The 17,312-nt window shown below is 49.0% G+C and overlaps 1 protein-coding gene across 1 annotated transcript; it reads left to right on the top strand.

The window, feature by feature from the left end:
- Nucleotides 1-1,234: 1,234 nt before the first annotated feature.
- On the top strand, nucleotides 1,235-16,405 carry LOC125943627 (nose resistant to fluoxetine protein 6-like). The gene is made up of 4 exons (XM_049663086.1): nucleotides 1,235-1,267; nucleotides 4,816-5,005; nucleotides 5,285-5,427; nucleotides 16,094-16,405. The coding sequence occupies exons 1-4, from the start codon at nucleotides 1,235-1,237 to the stop codon at nucleotides 16,403-16,405; spliced, it is 678 nt and encodes a 225-aa protein (XP_049519043.1).
- The last annotated feature ends 907 nt before the right edge of the window (nucleotides 16,406-17,312 follow it).

Genomic DNA, 17,312 nt, shown 5'->3' with positions numbered 1-17,312 from the left:
CGGGCGGCACTTTCGCGCGCGCTGTGGGGAGAGTGTCAGCACCTCTCTTGCTTATTCTTACACCGGGCTCGGAACATATGCTCCGGCGGTGCCCCGCGTTACGCGACGGTGACGACGTCACGTCGTCCAAAGGGGAGGCTGCCCTAAGCAGCTCCGATCTTGAAGCACAGCTATGGGCTGTCCATCGGGCCCGCGACGCAGCAGAGAGGCTCGGCCTTTCTGTACCGACGTGGGAGCGGCCCGCTACGTGCTGACGCGCATTCCGATGGACCGTACTAAAGTTTTATTATACCATACCATAAAACTCAGTTGGCTAACTTAATTTCTCATTCTTTTTTTTTCAATGCTCGCGGAAGCTAACGGATGGCATTAAAATTAGCGTGACGTATTTCCTCTTGCCAGTTTTCGCCGAGTATCCCCTCTTGTCGAATTTCTTTCTGTATGCCATAGTGCCCGCTGCTTCGTACCCACCCACCTATCACTTTGAACCCACCGCAGGTTACTCACAAGATAGGGCCATAGCAGCCGCCCTTAGACACGCCATACGCAGCCGTGGGCGGAGTAGAATGTCCCCCCTGCTCGCGCCCACGGCATTCCGCCACCATCCTGCTCAACTCACTCTAACACTCTCTCATTCGCACCTCCAGCATACGGCGCGGCGGCGAACTTGTCGCGCTTGGAATTTATGTGGAACATTACGGTGAAGCCACCGACGACGATGGCAGAAATTCGCCTGTAGCGTCCATGTAATTGCTATCGAAATAAAATATGGCGTGACGATCATGGTATGACGATGACGGCATGACTAGAGTTCGATGAAATTTGAATGACGACGCTGGAACGACTTGATTAGTTAGAATGAACGTCATACAGTCTTCATCTGTTAGCACGACGACGAGTGTATGACGCCGATGCCATGACAACGGTATGAAGACAGTAAGATGACGACGACAGCACCACGAAGCCTGTATGACGACGATGGCATGACACGAGCCGAATGATAAAGCTGGAATGTCGATGATGCAACGACCACAACAGCATCAGGGTCCCGAGCTCACACTGTGTGGTCCAAGCTATTACACAACGGGGGCCACTGTGTCGGTGTAGAAGGCGTGAAGACGACGGCGTGACGAAGACGGCATGACGGCATGGCGAGAGGCAAATCACGAAGAGAATGACGGCGATGGAACGGTCATGACAGCATCACGACCACGAGCACGTAAACCAGGGGCCCATGCTGGTAGACAACTTGAGCCACTGGGTCGACGTAAGTAGATAGATAGATAGATAGATAGATAGATAGATAGATAGATAGATAGGTGGTCATGCCCACTTTGCCATTAATCTACATAGAATAACCAAGAACAAAATGGTGCTGGGTCAAGGTTTTACGAACACTCGCTTCACTGCATCCTATGATTCGCCGTGAGCAACAGTTCGCACGATATTGTTGAACCTGCCTTCTCGGCAAACTAATTCGTCTAAGGCGTGTGACGTTTCATGAGTTTTCGCTTATTCATCTACGCTGTTTCAGCGTGCCGTACTAGAAACCCACTTCAAGATTTGAGATTCTGTTACTTGGCAGTAGCGAATAAAAAGAGAGAGAGGGAGCCCCAATGACGGATTCAGAGGCTGGATGGCGTTTTCTCTCGCTTTTCTCGTGTTGCGGCCACAAACAAGTTGCCCTTTTACCGCCACTACAAGACCTACTTCCCGCATACGCAAATAGCTTTTGCGGTCGCTGAACACTCACATAACGGTAGATAGGGTGTCTTAACGGGCAAAGAAAGCAATCGAGGCGGGTTCTGCTAAGATGAGCCCGAAACTCTAGCACAAGACCTGAATACACGCAGCCATGGTACGGAATATTACGTGCTTCGTGAGGCAATAAAGTTATGAAATTTTGTGTTTTGGAACGCCAGTTTTCAGAATAGTGAACTTTTACGTGTTTTTGTTTTTGCAACCCACGGAGAAACCTTCAAACCGTGGATACGGCTATTGCGTTCATTTGCATCTCCTGAGACGCAGAAAGCAGCAGCTAATTCCCAAGTTAAAACGGCAGTACTGTGGATATTAAACAGCAACTTTCGAAACTACGTTAAAGCAGTGTCTTTCTAGAGCAGAAGGCAATAATCGTGCTTACTGAGGGTCCTTTGTCCACATTCTTGTAGAGCATGTGTTAAGTGTACAGAGCTCTACGGTGACCGAACGGAACAGATAAAATGATCACACGCATTATGCATTCGGCCGCACTGATGGTAACTAGTTAAATATAGTACATCATGCTGCCTGGATGCTTATAACGATGAAAGGTAAATAGAGTTAAAGGGAAAATGAGACTTCCACCCTAATGTAGCAATTGCTACAAAGGAAACCCATACGGGTTCCTCAAAGAAAAGCCTCGCAGTTGAAGAATTCTTCCTGGTCCAGGACTTGAACCCGGGACCACCGCCTTTCCGGGACAGCCGCTCTGCCATCTGAGCTAACCAGGCGGCTAGCAGATGGAAGGGCGAAGTCGAATTTGCCAACAACTCGAAGCAAAGGCAAGAGTTTGACGTAATAGTTCAGCGGAAACCCACTAGGTGGAGAGACGTAACTAAAGGGAAAATGAGACATCCACCCAAATGTAGCAATTGCTACGGAGAAAACCCATACGGGTTCCTCAACGAAAAGCCTCTCAGTTGAAGAAAAATTCGTCCTGGTCCGGGACTCGAACCCGGGACCACCGCCTTTCCGGGGCAGCCGCTCTACCATCTGAGCTGACCAGGCGGCTATCAGATGGCAGGATGAAGTCGAATTTGTCAACAACTCGAAGCAAAGGCAAGTGTTTGACGTAATAGTTCAACGGAAACCCGCTAGGTGGAGAGAAGTAATTAAAGAGAAAATGAGACATCCACCCAAATGTAGCAATTGCTACAAAGGAAACCCATACAGGTTCCTCAAATAAAAGCCTCGCAGTTGAAGAAAAATTCGTCCTGGTCCGGGACTCGAACCCGGGACCACCGCCTTTCCCGGGCAGCCGCTCTACCATCTGAGGTAACCAGGCGGCTAGCAGATGGCAGGGCGAAGACGAATTTGTCAACAATTCGAAGCACAGAACCCGTACGGGTTCCGTATGAGGAATCCGTATGGGTTTCCTTTGTAGCAATTGCTACATTTGGGTGGATGTCTCATTTTCCCTTTAATTACTTTTCTTCGCGACAAAGTCTCTTCGCCTCGTTTTGACGAGAACGATCACATATGCCATCCCGGCGACGAGGGCGAGCTGCGGCTTGTAATGCTCTCTGCACAGCAGTCTGCTGAGCCTGATGATGCCGGGCCGCGCAGGCCTGTGACGTTTGCAGGCACCTTAACTAGATGGAGCCACCATACTGGTGGAGGTTCGGATCATCTGCGCCTGCGTTTAAAGCGCATTTTTCCGGTGCCCGATAGCAAGCACTTGCGTGTCTCAGTCATAGAGTATCTGGTTCCCACGCAGTGAGCGCGGGTTCCATCCCGGCAGGAACCGGGTACTTTTTTCGCATTTCCAGCGATAGCGGTTACGATCGCCAGACGCCGTCTGCGGAGGTGGCGGTGGACAGCATCGTGAACTGAAACGGCTATTGGAATGAGCCTATAACAGCTCACACTGTAAAATGTTTTACGAATAATTGTTAACACGGGCTACGGAGACCACTTGGCTCCATTAATTGAAAACCATAGTATCGGTAAATGTTGTGATCTCTATTGCATTAGGCTAGTTAAGATTCCTATAAGAATGAAATATCTAGGACTATACAGAAGCGGGTCAGTCTACTTTAGAATCTACCGGTATGTAACAGCAGGAGTGCCACATTCTGGCATGTTTCGACATGTAGAACATCTGATGGATGCCAAAGCCCATAGGACACTTTACCGTGCTTTTTGAATCACCTGCATACACTTGGTGCAAATCTGCCATCAGATATCATTGCCGGAATTGCGCAAGTTCTCTTTTATTTTGAGTCTCTAAGTATTTTTCTTTTATTCTCCTTTATCTATGCTAACGGAATGCGCTATGCGTTGGAACAATAAAATGCGCAAAGTGTCAAGGGACACGGACTTGCCCAGTCTGCGATTGCGTTAGTCCTTGTCCCTTGACCCATCGCCCTTGTTGGCAATGCACATTTTATTCGTCACAAGCATTATGAACCAACTCACCCAAAAACAAGTTGACCATACATGATCATAAATTGTAGCTTGTTTGCGTGTTTGTTAAATTATCTTGTTTTTCCGTGTCTTCTTTGTCATTACTACTCCACTAGACATATGCACTTTTTCTTGTATTATGCTTACACATCTAGGTGTGAAGATATAAATTGCTTTCTTTTTGGTGTGTTGTTGGTGTTTATTTGTGACGCAGAATGTTACGAAGTTACTTCTTTTTTTGTTTTGCAATAATTTCATATTGTTACTTAGATAACTTGCTGTATATGTAATCGGTGGACTCGCCAAGCTGCTTGTGCAATTTTTCATCGAACACACTCATGTACAAAATGGGCAAATAAGAAAACTCCAAACTTGAGAACTGCCAAACGATCTCAGGAATTTGACAACCTATGCATTCATAACTAGCCTCTCAGATGAGCTTAGACGCAGCGAAAGCTTATTTGTAGGTCGAGCAACGATAGCGGGAGCGTAGCTTAAACGTAAGACAGAGGCGCCGCCATGTTTGACTACGCTATTTCTTTGCGTACGTAAACACCGAGTGCGTTAAGTGCGCCGAATAATGTACTGCATTGCGTCTACGTTGCTTGCAACTGATATTTTAAACCTGTCTATTGCATGCGTACGCAGGTGATCCAGACGCTGCTCTGGTTGGCTGCTCTGTTCTCTTCTCTCTACTGCGTATTCATGAAGATTGCATGGTACCAAAGTAGCGAGCCGGCCGCCGAGGCGACGCGGCTATTCCACGCCTTCACTGACCGTATCCTCTGGTCCATCTTCGTAGCCTGGTTCACCTTCGCCTGTGCCACTAGACGGGGAGGTAAGGAAGGAATACCCTTGAACGTTAACACCTCAGTTGTGAAGACTAGAACTTCATTGCACGTTCAATTTTGCGGAATGGAAGAGACGCAATACGCTGCGTTTGTTTATTGCTACAATTAGCAACTATAGCGCTAGAGCAAAGGGAAACTTCGAAAATTCTAGGCTCTGCAGTGTGCCAAATCCTACTATTACATCATTATTACATATGATGGCAAGAAATTATGACAGGTTATTTCACATAACTAATTCAAAAATGCTTTTTTTAACATTTGCGCAGGAGTTCTTTGCAGTTTCCTCTCCTGGGAAGGGTTTGTGCCGCTCAGCCGCCTGTCATTCGGCGTTTACCTCATCCACTATCCATTCTACCTCCTTGTCCATCACGTGAGCCGGGAACGTATCTTCTATTCTCACTTCATTCTAGTGAGTTCTCATTTCGTCAACCAAAGACGGCACCGCCATTACGACGGCTACAAAGATGATTATTGTCAGCGCATCCACTCTGCGAACCCAATAGAGGGTGATCATTTTCTGGCGATAGCAATTTTATGGACACTCCAGGCGCACTTCTGCCATCGCCGTCGCCGTGAGGTTCCGTATAATGTCCAAAGGCAAGGAAATAGTTGCCGTGTGCCGTATGCTGCATGTGCGAGTGACAGCGTGCGAGGGTGAGGCGGCGATCGCGGCTCAATCTCGTGCATGCAACGTAAGGAAGCGGGAAGGAAGCGCGCCGTCTTCCGGAGTGCGCAAAGCTCCGGGGGGAGGGTAGGAAGAGGGGGGGGGGGGGCGTTCTGCTACGGACGGCCGCGAAAACGCAGGGCATGGAGGACTCTCTATTCGTACTATGTGGATACGTCTTGCAGTGGATACGTCACCGCCGCCGTCGAAGGTAGGTTCTGTTAAAGTCCAAAGGCGATAAAATAGTCGCCGCGCGCCGTATGCGGATGTGCGAGTGAAAGCGTGTGCACTGTGCGGACTGTGTGAATACGTCTTGCAGTGGATACGTCACCGTCGCCGTGAGGTTCCGTATAAACTCCATAGACGATAAAATCGTCCCCGCGCGCCGTATGCTGCACGTGCGACTGAAAGCTTGCGAGGGTGGGTCAGTGATCGTGGCTGAATCTCGCGCACGCAACGGAGGGACGCGGGCAGGGAGCGCTCTGTCTTCCGTCGCGCGCAGCGCTCTAGGGGGAGGGTAGTGAGGGGGGGAGGGGGTGTTCTACTCCGAGCGCCCGCGAAAACACAGCGCACGGCGGACTGCGTCCCCGACGCAGATTGATTTGAAGATCAGCGGCCCGGGCGGGCATGCGCGGCCGTGGGGGCCGCAAGGCTCCGTAAGAATCCGAGGGGGCGTATTCTAAGATCGGCCCGGGCAGCCGCGCGCGCCAGCCCGGGCAGCTGTACCTTGAAAGCCATCTGCGTCGGGGACATAGTCCACCATGCGCTGTTTTTCGGCTTAGTTCGCGTTGATGCTAGACGCAGCATGAAGGTCAATTCACTCGCGGCCGCGATTCCTCACTCCAGCGTTTCGGCAACGAGTTTCCGCGGTCATCGAGTGTGATGTCTTCAAGTTTGTTTCGGCACGTGCGACATCATGCTTGTTCATTGAGTTAGTGTGCCAATGTTTACAAGTTTATACGGCCGATAAAACAACTATACTTACTTCGTATAGCTGTCCACTAATTTGTAATCAAAATCGATGCGTAGCCTTTCGGGCGAAACTGCGACTTGAGTAAATTGTATGGATTTTTTTTGCAGCTAAGCTGTCTATGGCTATGGTCCTACGAATTTTTTTGCAGTGGTGGTGGTGAAATGTTTATTTCACCCAAGAAGAGCGGACCAGTCCGAGGTCCGGTTGCGCTGGCTTAGAGGAGGTGGGCGGGGATCCTTTGGGATACCACGGCCTCCACCGCGCGCGGGAGGAGCCGGCGTTGGTCAGTTGGCTCGGAGGCACGTAGGAGGAACTCCCACGACCCTGGGCTGTCTGCGTTGTATGTGTTGTAATGCGTACAAGTCCCCAAAAATGCTCAACACCGTGACCATTTTTCGTGTCCGTCAACAGATATGCGTGTGCAAAAACTCAGCTCCCAAATTTGATCCAAATCGCTTCATTTTAATCAAAACCTTATTCGTCTCATTACTTGGATATGCATTTTGAATAAATTAGTTATCAATAGGCACCATTTTCAAGGTCAGTAGACTCTCGGGTAGAAATAAGCGTTTCTCATAGATTTCCGGCCGTGCGGCCCGCGTCGGTCATGTCTACGTTCACACCGCCCTCTCTTTTCGTCGTTCCAAGCTCGTGCGGGCCTAGTTTCCTTCCGCTCTCCCGGGGCCGCGGCACCGCCGGCATGAAGGAAGGACAACAAGCTGCCGTTATTCATTTTTAATTACACTTCTCTTCACCCGTCGTAATGGGCAGGCCACGTAGTGCGCACTCCCGAGGAGCAGCGCGCCTACAGATAGCGACGGTGAGAACAAATGCGAGAATGCAATCGGAAGCGGCGGGCGGCAAACACCAATGAAGATCGTTCCCGAGAGGCCAGGCGCAAGCGGCTCGCCATACAAGACGACTCAAGTCGTGTGCTCTCCGTCAAGTGCCACACGTATCGCTGGTCATCCACCATCACAGAGTGGAATAGCTCAAGGTTTTTTTTATTATATATAGCCTATTGCAGATAACAGAATTCTAGTGCTTCATCTGGATTATTCAGAGAGGTGGACATTACTTGCATGAGTATTCGAACACAAAAAATATACTGTTGTTCTTCCACTTTTTTAACAAAACGCGCTTTTATGCATTGAAATAACACAGGTATTTCATTCTATACAAAGGGAAATCATATCTCGAAACTGGTGTCATCCATGAAACTCATTTCAAATGGATACGTTTTACAAGATCACCGGATGCGATTCGTAAATTGCATTATGTGCGGCAAAGTAATTAAGAAGGTAATTAGTACAGTTTGTACTATATTGTTGAACGTGTGTTTTTCATTTCTCGCGCTAGTAATGTCCGCCCCTTCGATAATCCAGCTCAAAGACAAGAATTATGCTATCTGCCATAGGCAATTTTTAAAATTTCCATAAAGCTTGAAAATGCTCACCCTGTACACCAGAGCAGTGCATTTGGGTTAGAGATTGTTCAGAAACGGTCAGATGCAAGCAGAACGATTTGGTGTTGTATTCGGTCTACGTCAATAGGCAGGAATTACTAAAATGAAAATGAGAATCTATGACCAACTTTTTTGTACTATTCACGTTTTTTTCACTGTGTGTGTGTGAATCTTGCTATTAGGAAATTCAAGCAATTTGATCGCTCCTAATGCTTGTCCTTTTAGTCTAATTCTGGAGAGAGGCATCAGTTTCATGTGGGCGTCCCCCATCCGTGGGAGTGATAATATTGACATCCTACTTAATACTTGCCGAAAGGGGTTGCCGCGCACCCAGCCAGAGGAAAAAAAATACTAGGTAGTAGTGCCAGTGGATTTTGTCCTACGGTGTGACAGTGTTTGCTTTAAAATGATTGCTCGTTAAGAAAGTCTAATCTGCTGATATAGCTTCATTAATGCCGGGTTTAATTTAGTCATATAATGTGTACTCTGAAATAATTTCTTTCAAAATTTCATTAGGCCTAATCTGTTATATAGATAACTTTTAATTAAACTTCTGTATGTAATACCGCTTGACGAGGGAGATGCCAGGGATTGAGTCCAGCTGACGCGGCGGAACTGCGCTTCCTGCGACAGAGATTTTCAGAAATCCGCTTATCTCTACGGGCAATATATGTAGTATACGTTGCAAAATAGGCCGAACACGGAAGTTTTACAAAACACTTCTGTACGAAACGCAACATCTTTACTGCTCGAATGGATGAGCAACAAGCACAAACTTCGCTGTTTAGCCTATAAGTTCAAACCTTATGCATTTACGTATAATTTATATCTGACCGGTTTGCACGAAATTATACATAGAGTATAAAAATTGGTCGTAAAACGTAAAATACTTGATAGTATTATGGACATTAATTTCATCAGAACACAAAAAAGTGCTCCACGGCGGCCGCGTTTCGATGGGGGTGAAATGCGAAAACACCCGTGTACTTAGATTTAGGTGCACGTTAAAGAACCCCAGGTGGTCCAAATTTCCGGAGTCCCACACTACGGCGTGCCTCATAATCAGAACTGGTGTTGGCACGTAAAACCCCATAATTTAATTTTTTAAGTGCTTATAGCGTCTTAGAAATAGAAGAATCTCAGAGAATCCACCTGTATATAAATATATATATATATATATATATATATATGTCATGTGGATAAGAATTGATTTTACATATGCTAGAAGCATACCGATTTATAAGCTTGAGTAAAACTTATCAATAATTGTATTTCCGGGGCCCTTATTCTGATACCTAGTGCATCCGTGATCGCCACGTCCTGTCATCAGTAACTTGCCGTGCCATGGCTCCTCCGTCCTTATGGTCGTCATCGTTGTCGATCTGTCATTGTGCTCTTAACTACGCTATATTTGAGGACACCAAGGTGCCCGGCCTCTGTGCTGACCATCGCTGCTTAACACTGTGGAATAGTACTATCTAGAGATATAGATAATATTTGACAGAGACTGTCGAATATAACAGTCTGTGGTTATTACCATCTCTGTTTGCAATCCATCTGTCGAATTAAATTTTAGTTGCGAGAAAGCGCTCACAGCGCCTTCGCGCCTGCCTGTCTGCCACAGTATACCCATAAACCGTGGCTTCATCGAACGAGAAACTGGCGTCAATGCGGCGAACTTTATCATGTGCTGATCGCCCGACGCAGGGCGTCAAAATCTAACGTCTGCCACTGGTTTGTCTCAGCTAGAAAAAAGTTCTTCTGCTGAACTTTCGGCAAAAAACAGGGGTCAATTAGCGCTCAGATCTGCCTGCTTGCAATGGCGGACAGGCTCATACGATACGCACATAGCATCAATTGATGATTACCGCGCACATACACACTACTTATGCCTCCAAGTGTTATTTTCGTAAATATATGCTCTCACCTTGGATCTATGGAGCTATATTTGCTTCTAGCGTCAGTAAAAAGTTGCAGTCTCGCCCGAAAGGCGAAGCATTGATTACGATAGCAAATCAGTGGACAGCAGTACGAAGTAAGGATAGTAGTTTTATCGGCCGTGTAAACTTGTAAACATTCGCTTACTAACTAAATTCACAAACGTAGTGCCACGCGCACATAAGCAAACGTGAACACATCTGACTGAATGTCCGCGGAAACTCGCTGTCAAAACGCTGGAGTGAAGAAGCGCGCGACAGCAGCGAGCGAATTGACCTTCGTGCTGCCTCTCGCATCAACGCGGACTAAGCCACGAAAACATAGCGCACGCCGGACTCTGTCCCCGTCGCAGATGAGTATCAAGATAGGGCGGTCCGCGTGGTCACGCCTAACGCAGCAGCCGCCGGAGTAAAAATGCGCCGCCCCCTTCATCGCCTCATTTCGGCGCCTGACGCCCGACGGAAGATGGCACGTTTACTCCCCGCTTTTCACCCTTGCTCGCGCCAGATTGAGTCGCCATCGCCCGCTCACCCTCGCACGCGTTCACTCGCACATACAGTATACGGAGCGCGGGGACGATGTTACCGGCCTTGGACTTTATACGGAACATCACGGTGACGGTGACCGCAGCCGCACCGGCAGAAATGCGCCTGGAGTGTCCATATAATTGAACAATAAACACGATAAAACAAGCTGATGGCTGGCAGGAATTTCAGCGGCAGTGAAACAGGCGTACTGCTTGCACGCACGCGTAAGTACATGCGGGCATGTTATCTACGCAAATTTAACTACTAAGCCAAAGGCCAGTCATAAATTCCTCATTTGTGCCCCCAAATAAAGCATTTACAGGTTGCGAGCTGCCTTACCCCTTCGACCGCCGACGTCAACGAAGCGATCGCACTCAGTTTTGAAAACAAAGAAGCCTTTAGGAGCGATCGCAGGTTCAGTCTTTATTGGAGAGCCAAGTTTTGTATATGATTTGCATAGGACCATAGATGAAAGATATCTTAACGAACCTAGAACCAAAGATAAAACATTGCGGAGGTAATTGAACGGGCCCTACGCCGTTAAAAATGGCCTTCAGAAAGCTCCTATCCTAAAGTATATTTTAGTATAGTGGTGACATATCCACCTCTCACATGAAAAGTTTAGGCTTGATTGCCAATTTCCACATTTTTACTTTTTTTTACATTCTAGAGTAAACGTTATGGATAGCCCATTTAACCGCATTCTTTCACACTATACATGCATGTTGAAGGTTAGCGGTAGCTCTTGCTTAGTTGCAGAGGTGACAGCGCTTGTTTTTGCAATTGACGGCTACCAAGAAGTCTTATGGGCGTAATAAAGAGACAACCTTAGCTGTACATATTACATAATAACGTTTTATGACGCTATTACTAAAGAACGATAATACCGCGATCAGCTAATTTCCCAGTACATACGCTCGCAGCAGCGCGGCAGAGGAAGCTTCTTTTCCTATTCAGTTAACGCAAGTCAACGAACATGGAATGGAGGGCGTCGTGCCACCGTGTCACCATAAGCCGAGAGAAGTTCCTCGTGAATGTTCGCTCCATGTAGCCCAAGCCTAACTGATAAATAATAGTAAAGTCCAGAGGTTCTTCTCGTACCACTCCTCTACATGGGCGTCCGAGACGCACCGCCAGAGCCGGTCTACGCAAGTAGAGTAACGGCAGCGGCGACGGGTTCACTGGGTTGAAGTAGACACAGAGATGACGAAAAAAAACACACTTTCTATTTACAATTATTTACAAGAATTCACAAATACAAATACAAAACACATACAAGTCGGAACTGGTACACATAGGGCGACCCTATATCGACATAGTCGATGGTGCGTAGCACCGTAGTTTGTCCAGAACGCTTGGACGGGGCAGCGGGGCCACGTTTTCTACCCTTCGGTGCCCCGCCCCAAGCATTTACCACCCAATCGCCACCGAGTGGCTGTGAGTGGTCCGCCGACGCACCAATCACGAATCCTGTGCTAGGATCGTCTTGTTCGCCGGCGCTTCCAGTATTGCGCTTCTTCCAAGCACCCCTTTTTTCTACCACCTTTGACGGTGTCTTTCTCCCTCTCCCTCAAAACAACATACAAATAACAACAACGTTCCAAGAAAGGGGTGGGGGGTGACAGATGCATAGCATGCGTGCTCCCTGGCAAAGCCACATCGCCCAGCACAATGCGTTTAATAAAATCCTAATAAGCAGGCAGTACCTGCAAGCCGAGGTGATTGACCCCTTCTCCGCTCGCACTTCTTAGAAAAACCCGATAGCGTAGTAGCTGCGGGCATACGTCAATAAAACCTGTCGACCGACACTTTGGGCTCACGTACCCCTATTCAGTAAATGCTTGCTCAGAGAAGCTTTTCACGATGGTCAATTGGCAACAGTCTCCGAAACTGGTTGTCAAAGGCGGTTACCATGCAAAATGTGCACGTGGTGAATAATGCGTACTGCATTCACGCTCTCTGTGCCCATTACCCGCCCGGCACGCACACATCAGGAGCCAGCGACAGTCACGGACATCTAAGCTTTTGCTGTCAGGGCGACTGCACGCGATGTACGTTAGGAAGCACCGATATTCCCTCTTCTTTAGGTCGCTTTGTGTACTCTTGGGTGCTAATGGCTTCGTCACGCACCCTCTACATTTGCTCAGTGCCAGCCGGCTCTACTCGCCTCACCACGTGTCAGGTTTAATTGGCATGTCATGAGCTGCGCCTCTGCCTAATCTCGGCACCGACGCCGCGACGGGCGCCTACCACTGGCACTTAATCCTCCCATTTTATTTCGCTGGTCAAGCGACGATCGCTGACAAAATGCGCTAGCTGTCTCTTCCCTTTCTTCGCAGCCGTCTCACTTGGCGAGGCCAGGTTGAACAAAAACACCCATCTTAAGGCCTCCGAGCAGCAATTAAATTAGCTAGCGCTTCTAGCAGCAGGCTTACACCCCCCACCCAAGACAAGGCAACAACTTGTCTACAGTGTTGCCGCAGCCGAAACAAGAAAAAGCCGGCTGCATGTAACATTGCCAATGACGCAGCAGCCGAACAAACAAAAACCTACAGGACTGCCGCAAACATTCTAGTATCACGACTAGCCCCTTCCTACCGAATAATCATGTCGCGCGTGCTACACCTGCGGTGTAAAGAAACCAAAGCTACATTTTGCACTAGTTAACGCACACACACACACAAAAAAGAACAGTTAAATTGTAACCCTGATGGAACACTTCATGCGCGCGACTTGTCATGCAGTACATGAAAATCCAAAAAAGTCGAAGCCAACAAAATAGTGTATCACAAGAACACAGAAAGCACCCGCTACAAGCACCAATAATTGTAACTTGTCCCTTGTGCGGTATTATAAGAATAAAACAAAATCCCAGTTACAACAAAAAAACTAAACACAAATTAAGCCTTTTGCTAATGCAACAGCACTCGCCAAATTATAAATAGCATGCAGCATACCCTAAGGCTAATCCGGCGAGACAAACCTACAACGTACCGCGAGACACATGAAAAGATGTTTCGTTCGACAATGCGCCTGTTTGCGCACTGCGAACCTCCGCTACACCGCGGCAACAAAATAACATCGAGTTCTTAAAAACATACTGCAAATGAACACGTGTAAGCGCTTACGTTAGCACAACTAGGCACAGAACCCAGGCAAACATTCAAGTTATGAATCAACTAATTCCAAACGAGCCCAGCATATCATGCACAACAAAAATACAGAGGGAAGTAAGCAACGCTAAAGTTTGACACAACAAGAAAAAAAAAAGAATGCGCACATTGCGAGCACAATCAATGTCCCAGTGTCCGTGTTCTGCACTTCACACCCATTGAAGTTGCCCCCGTCTCACCACTCGCGCCTGCGCGCGGTCGAGCCGTGACGTGCCTAAAGCTGGCACTCTAATTAGGGCTAGGCCCCCTTAACTTGGCCTTGTGAGATCTGGGAAGATTGTTGTCCCGTTACCGGCTTGCTTAGCATATTACGGGTGGCAACAAATTCTACACATGTTTAATTGTCCCCGGGGTCAAATACATGTACGGACCAAGTCGCGATGAACATGCGGACGCGGAGCGAGCGACATAGTAACCTTAACCCCCACTGCCAGCTAGCTCCCGACGCGCACTGCCGCCTTCGAATAGCCAACGAAACTCCGTCGTCCCTCGACAGCTGCCTAGCCCTGCTGATGCAATTGCGGCCGCCCGTGCCGCCGAAAAGCGCAGCTGGTGCTCGCGGTGCCACGTTGACCACGGTGTGCGGCGCGCTCATCGCCAACGTGACCGCGTTGCTCGCGTCAGTGCTTGTCGGTATCGCCGCACCTTTACTCCACTGACACATCATGTACAGCACGCCATCGCACGGCTCTCCCCCGTCTGAGTCCGAAAGGCGACCGTTGTCAGCCTCCTGATGTATTGCGTAATCTACGCCGACAGCTCGGAGAGACAGCGCTAAACAACCTACCCCAGGTGCGAGCCCCCCATCGTCACATCCCTGTCACGCGACTCATGCTCAAAGTCGAGGTCACTCCCGATAACAACAGGTGATCTAGGTGGTGACCCGGTTGTCGCTGGATCAGCGGCACAATAACTATCACGGGCCTAGTCTGCGCCTTCAACCACCAGTTGGGCTTGCGGATCGTGGTCATCTTTCAGAGACGCGCTCTCCTGCTGAGAGCTCTCCTCAGCCCTACAACCAGAATGTGTTACCTCCAAGCCCTCAACTTCCTGCGTTGAGTCAAACGCATCTGGTGGCTCGACCTCCGACGCTACCACCATCGCACCCTCGCGCCCTGCCTCGTACGCGCCGACGAACGCCGCGCGTTCTGCCTCAATCAGCTGGCCATCCTGCAAACCTCTCAATTGATTTAGCTTGGCTAATTGTAACATGTGCTCCAGCTGCTCGCGGCACTCCTGAGCCATCTGCAGTCTGTGCTGCATATCTCCCTCCGAGAGGTCGCCTGTCCCCACGCTGCTTTCGCTCATCCAGTGTGGCCACACGTATCTCTGCAACGTCCTTGACCAGCCTACCGACATTTCCCTTGGCTCGAACACGAAAACAGGAGCGAGAGAAAATGAGACGAAAGCAACTCACCCCATTCACCCGTCTGTCTCCGTTGTCGGCAGGTTCTCCACGTGTGGTGAAAGGTGGTTCCGCGGTCCGCGGGTGGTGAGTCGTAGAGGTCTGCCTTAAACCAGCCGCGCCTCGTTGTCTTCAGAGAAGGCACTGAAATCTGCGGCCTCCAGCCGCTACAGCTTCCTGCTGCAAAGTCCGTGTAGACGGTGTCGATCAGAGATCGAGCTTCTGCTGTCGTTGTAACTTCCTGCTTCGCCCGAGGCGATGTCTTGCTTGTCTTCTATGTCACCTAACCTTGTCCCGCGAACCTATCCTGCCGACTGCGCCAGTAAAGTCCAGAGGTTCTTCTCGTACCACTCGTCTACTTGGGCGTCCGAGACGCACTGCCAGAGCCGGTCTACGCAAGTAGAGGATGTACTGCCGCTAACGATAGCGGCGACGGGTTCGCTGGGTTGAAGTAGACACAGAGATGACGAGAAAAAAAACACACTTTCTGTTGACAATTATTTACAAGAATTCACAAATACAAATACAAAACACATACAAGTCGGAACTGGTACACATAGGGCGACCCTATATCGACATAGTCGATGGTGCGTAGCACCGTAGTTTGTCCAGAACGCTTGGACGGGGCAGCGGGGCCACGTTTTCTACCCTTCGGTGCCCCGCCCCAAGCAGTTATCAGGGTATTTATTGTAGTTTCTAAATATCAATCTGTGTAGAGAAGTCTCAGATTACACGCTCATGAAACGCATGTATTTTTCGTTGTGAAGGACGAGCGGAGAAACAGTGGGGCAGCGGTCAATTTCGCACTTGTGTTTTTGTTTTCTAAAGAATTCCGTATCTTTTCAGAATCAAGTAATTGGCATTGAAATTGGGGCGGTGACATTTATTTGAACTGCATTAATTTATCATTGCTCCTTGGTCTCATTTCAGATTTCCCAATGCTTCTCAGTCATCGCGTGGAGCTACATCCTAAGCTACTTTTTATTCATTGCCTGCGACGCGCCCACAGGAAATCTCGACAAACTAGTGTTCATGCGCCAACAACAAAGCAATGTAGCGTGTACAAGCACAGAAGTGCCCCGCACGAGGCAGAATGATGCAAGCGGCGAGCAAAGCAAAACACTGTCTGATCGCAATTCCAGGGAAAGCTCTGTGAACAGCAGTGTAATTGTGGCCCCAGTCCCATATGGGGCGGCTCTGTACTCCGACGAACAAGATTCTGAGGAATGCTGGCGTTTGTGATGCCGGTAACGTTTGTTTTTTATATATTAAATGGCACGGACTAAAAACCGTGACGCATTGGTGGGTCTATCTGATTCTGGCTACTACATCGGCCTGACGTGGGCCGATGTAGTAGCCGCCACGCCGTCGTTTTATTAAAATCAGCCTACGCTTACTGGTCTCGGAAGTGCCAGGTTGAAGCAGCCGCTCAAACCACGTGACTTGCGTGGTCGATTCCTCGAGCGAGGCTCCCGCCCTACTCTTTCGCAGTACCCGCCCCCCGGCAGCAACACTCCATTTGCTAGTAGATACAGCGTTTGACCGCTGGCGCCACGCTGCGCCGCTCGCGCGTACCGCGTTTCTAGGTGGTTCCGTTCACCGAGGGCGCTCGAACGCAATCATATGGTTCGTACGAATGAAACCCTTGGAAGCGTGGCGTGGCGGGAAGCGTGACACACGGGTGAGTAGTTACGGTGCTCGCTTCGTGATGTTGTGTACGCGGGTTCGAAACCCGCTCTGGCTACATTTTTTTTCTTAATATCACCCTTTTCCCTTTTTTTCTGTTTGCCAGCGCGGTCGCTTGAACCCCGGCGCCACGGTGGTAGCCGTGGTGCCGGACGCCGACGCGAAGCGGCGGTCGTTGGGGTGTTGCGGAGCGCAGCGTAGCAACACCCCAAATAAAAAAATACTCCTCCAGTCACGTGGACTGCTCCCTCCCTGATAGTGAGATTATATTTGGATCATCAAAACAGTGATGCGTTTATAATACTACCGATATCGTAGCGATGGCCTAGCGGTAGAGCATACGCCTCGTATGCGGGAGTTACCGAGTTCAAATCCCGGTGCCGCCGGGAACCCAACGGTTTTTCTCATGGTAGAGATCTCTTGCTCGGGGCGGTGCCGCCGCCTACGAGCAGAAAAGAGAAGT

The sequence above is a fragment of the Dermacentor silvarum genome, chromosome 1, assembly GCF_013339745.2.
Source record: "Dermacentor silvarum isolate Dsil-2018 chromosome 1, BIME_Dsil_1.4, whole genome shotgun sequence".
NCBI lineage: Eukaryota > Metazoa > Arthropoda > Arachnida > Ixodida > Ixodidae > Dermacentor > Dermacentor silvarum.
The sequence above is the reverse complement of the archived record's forward strand: the minus strand, read 5'-3'. Positions and strand labels throughout refer to the sequence as shown.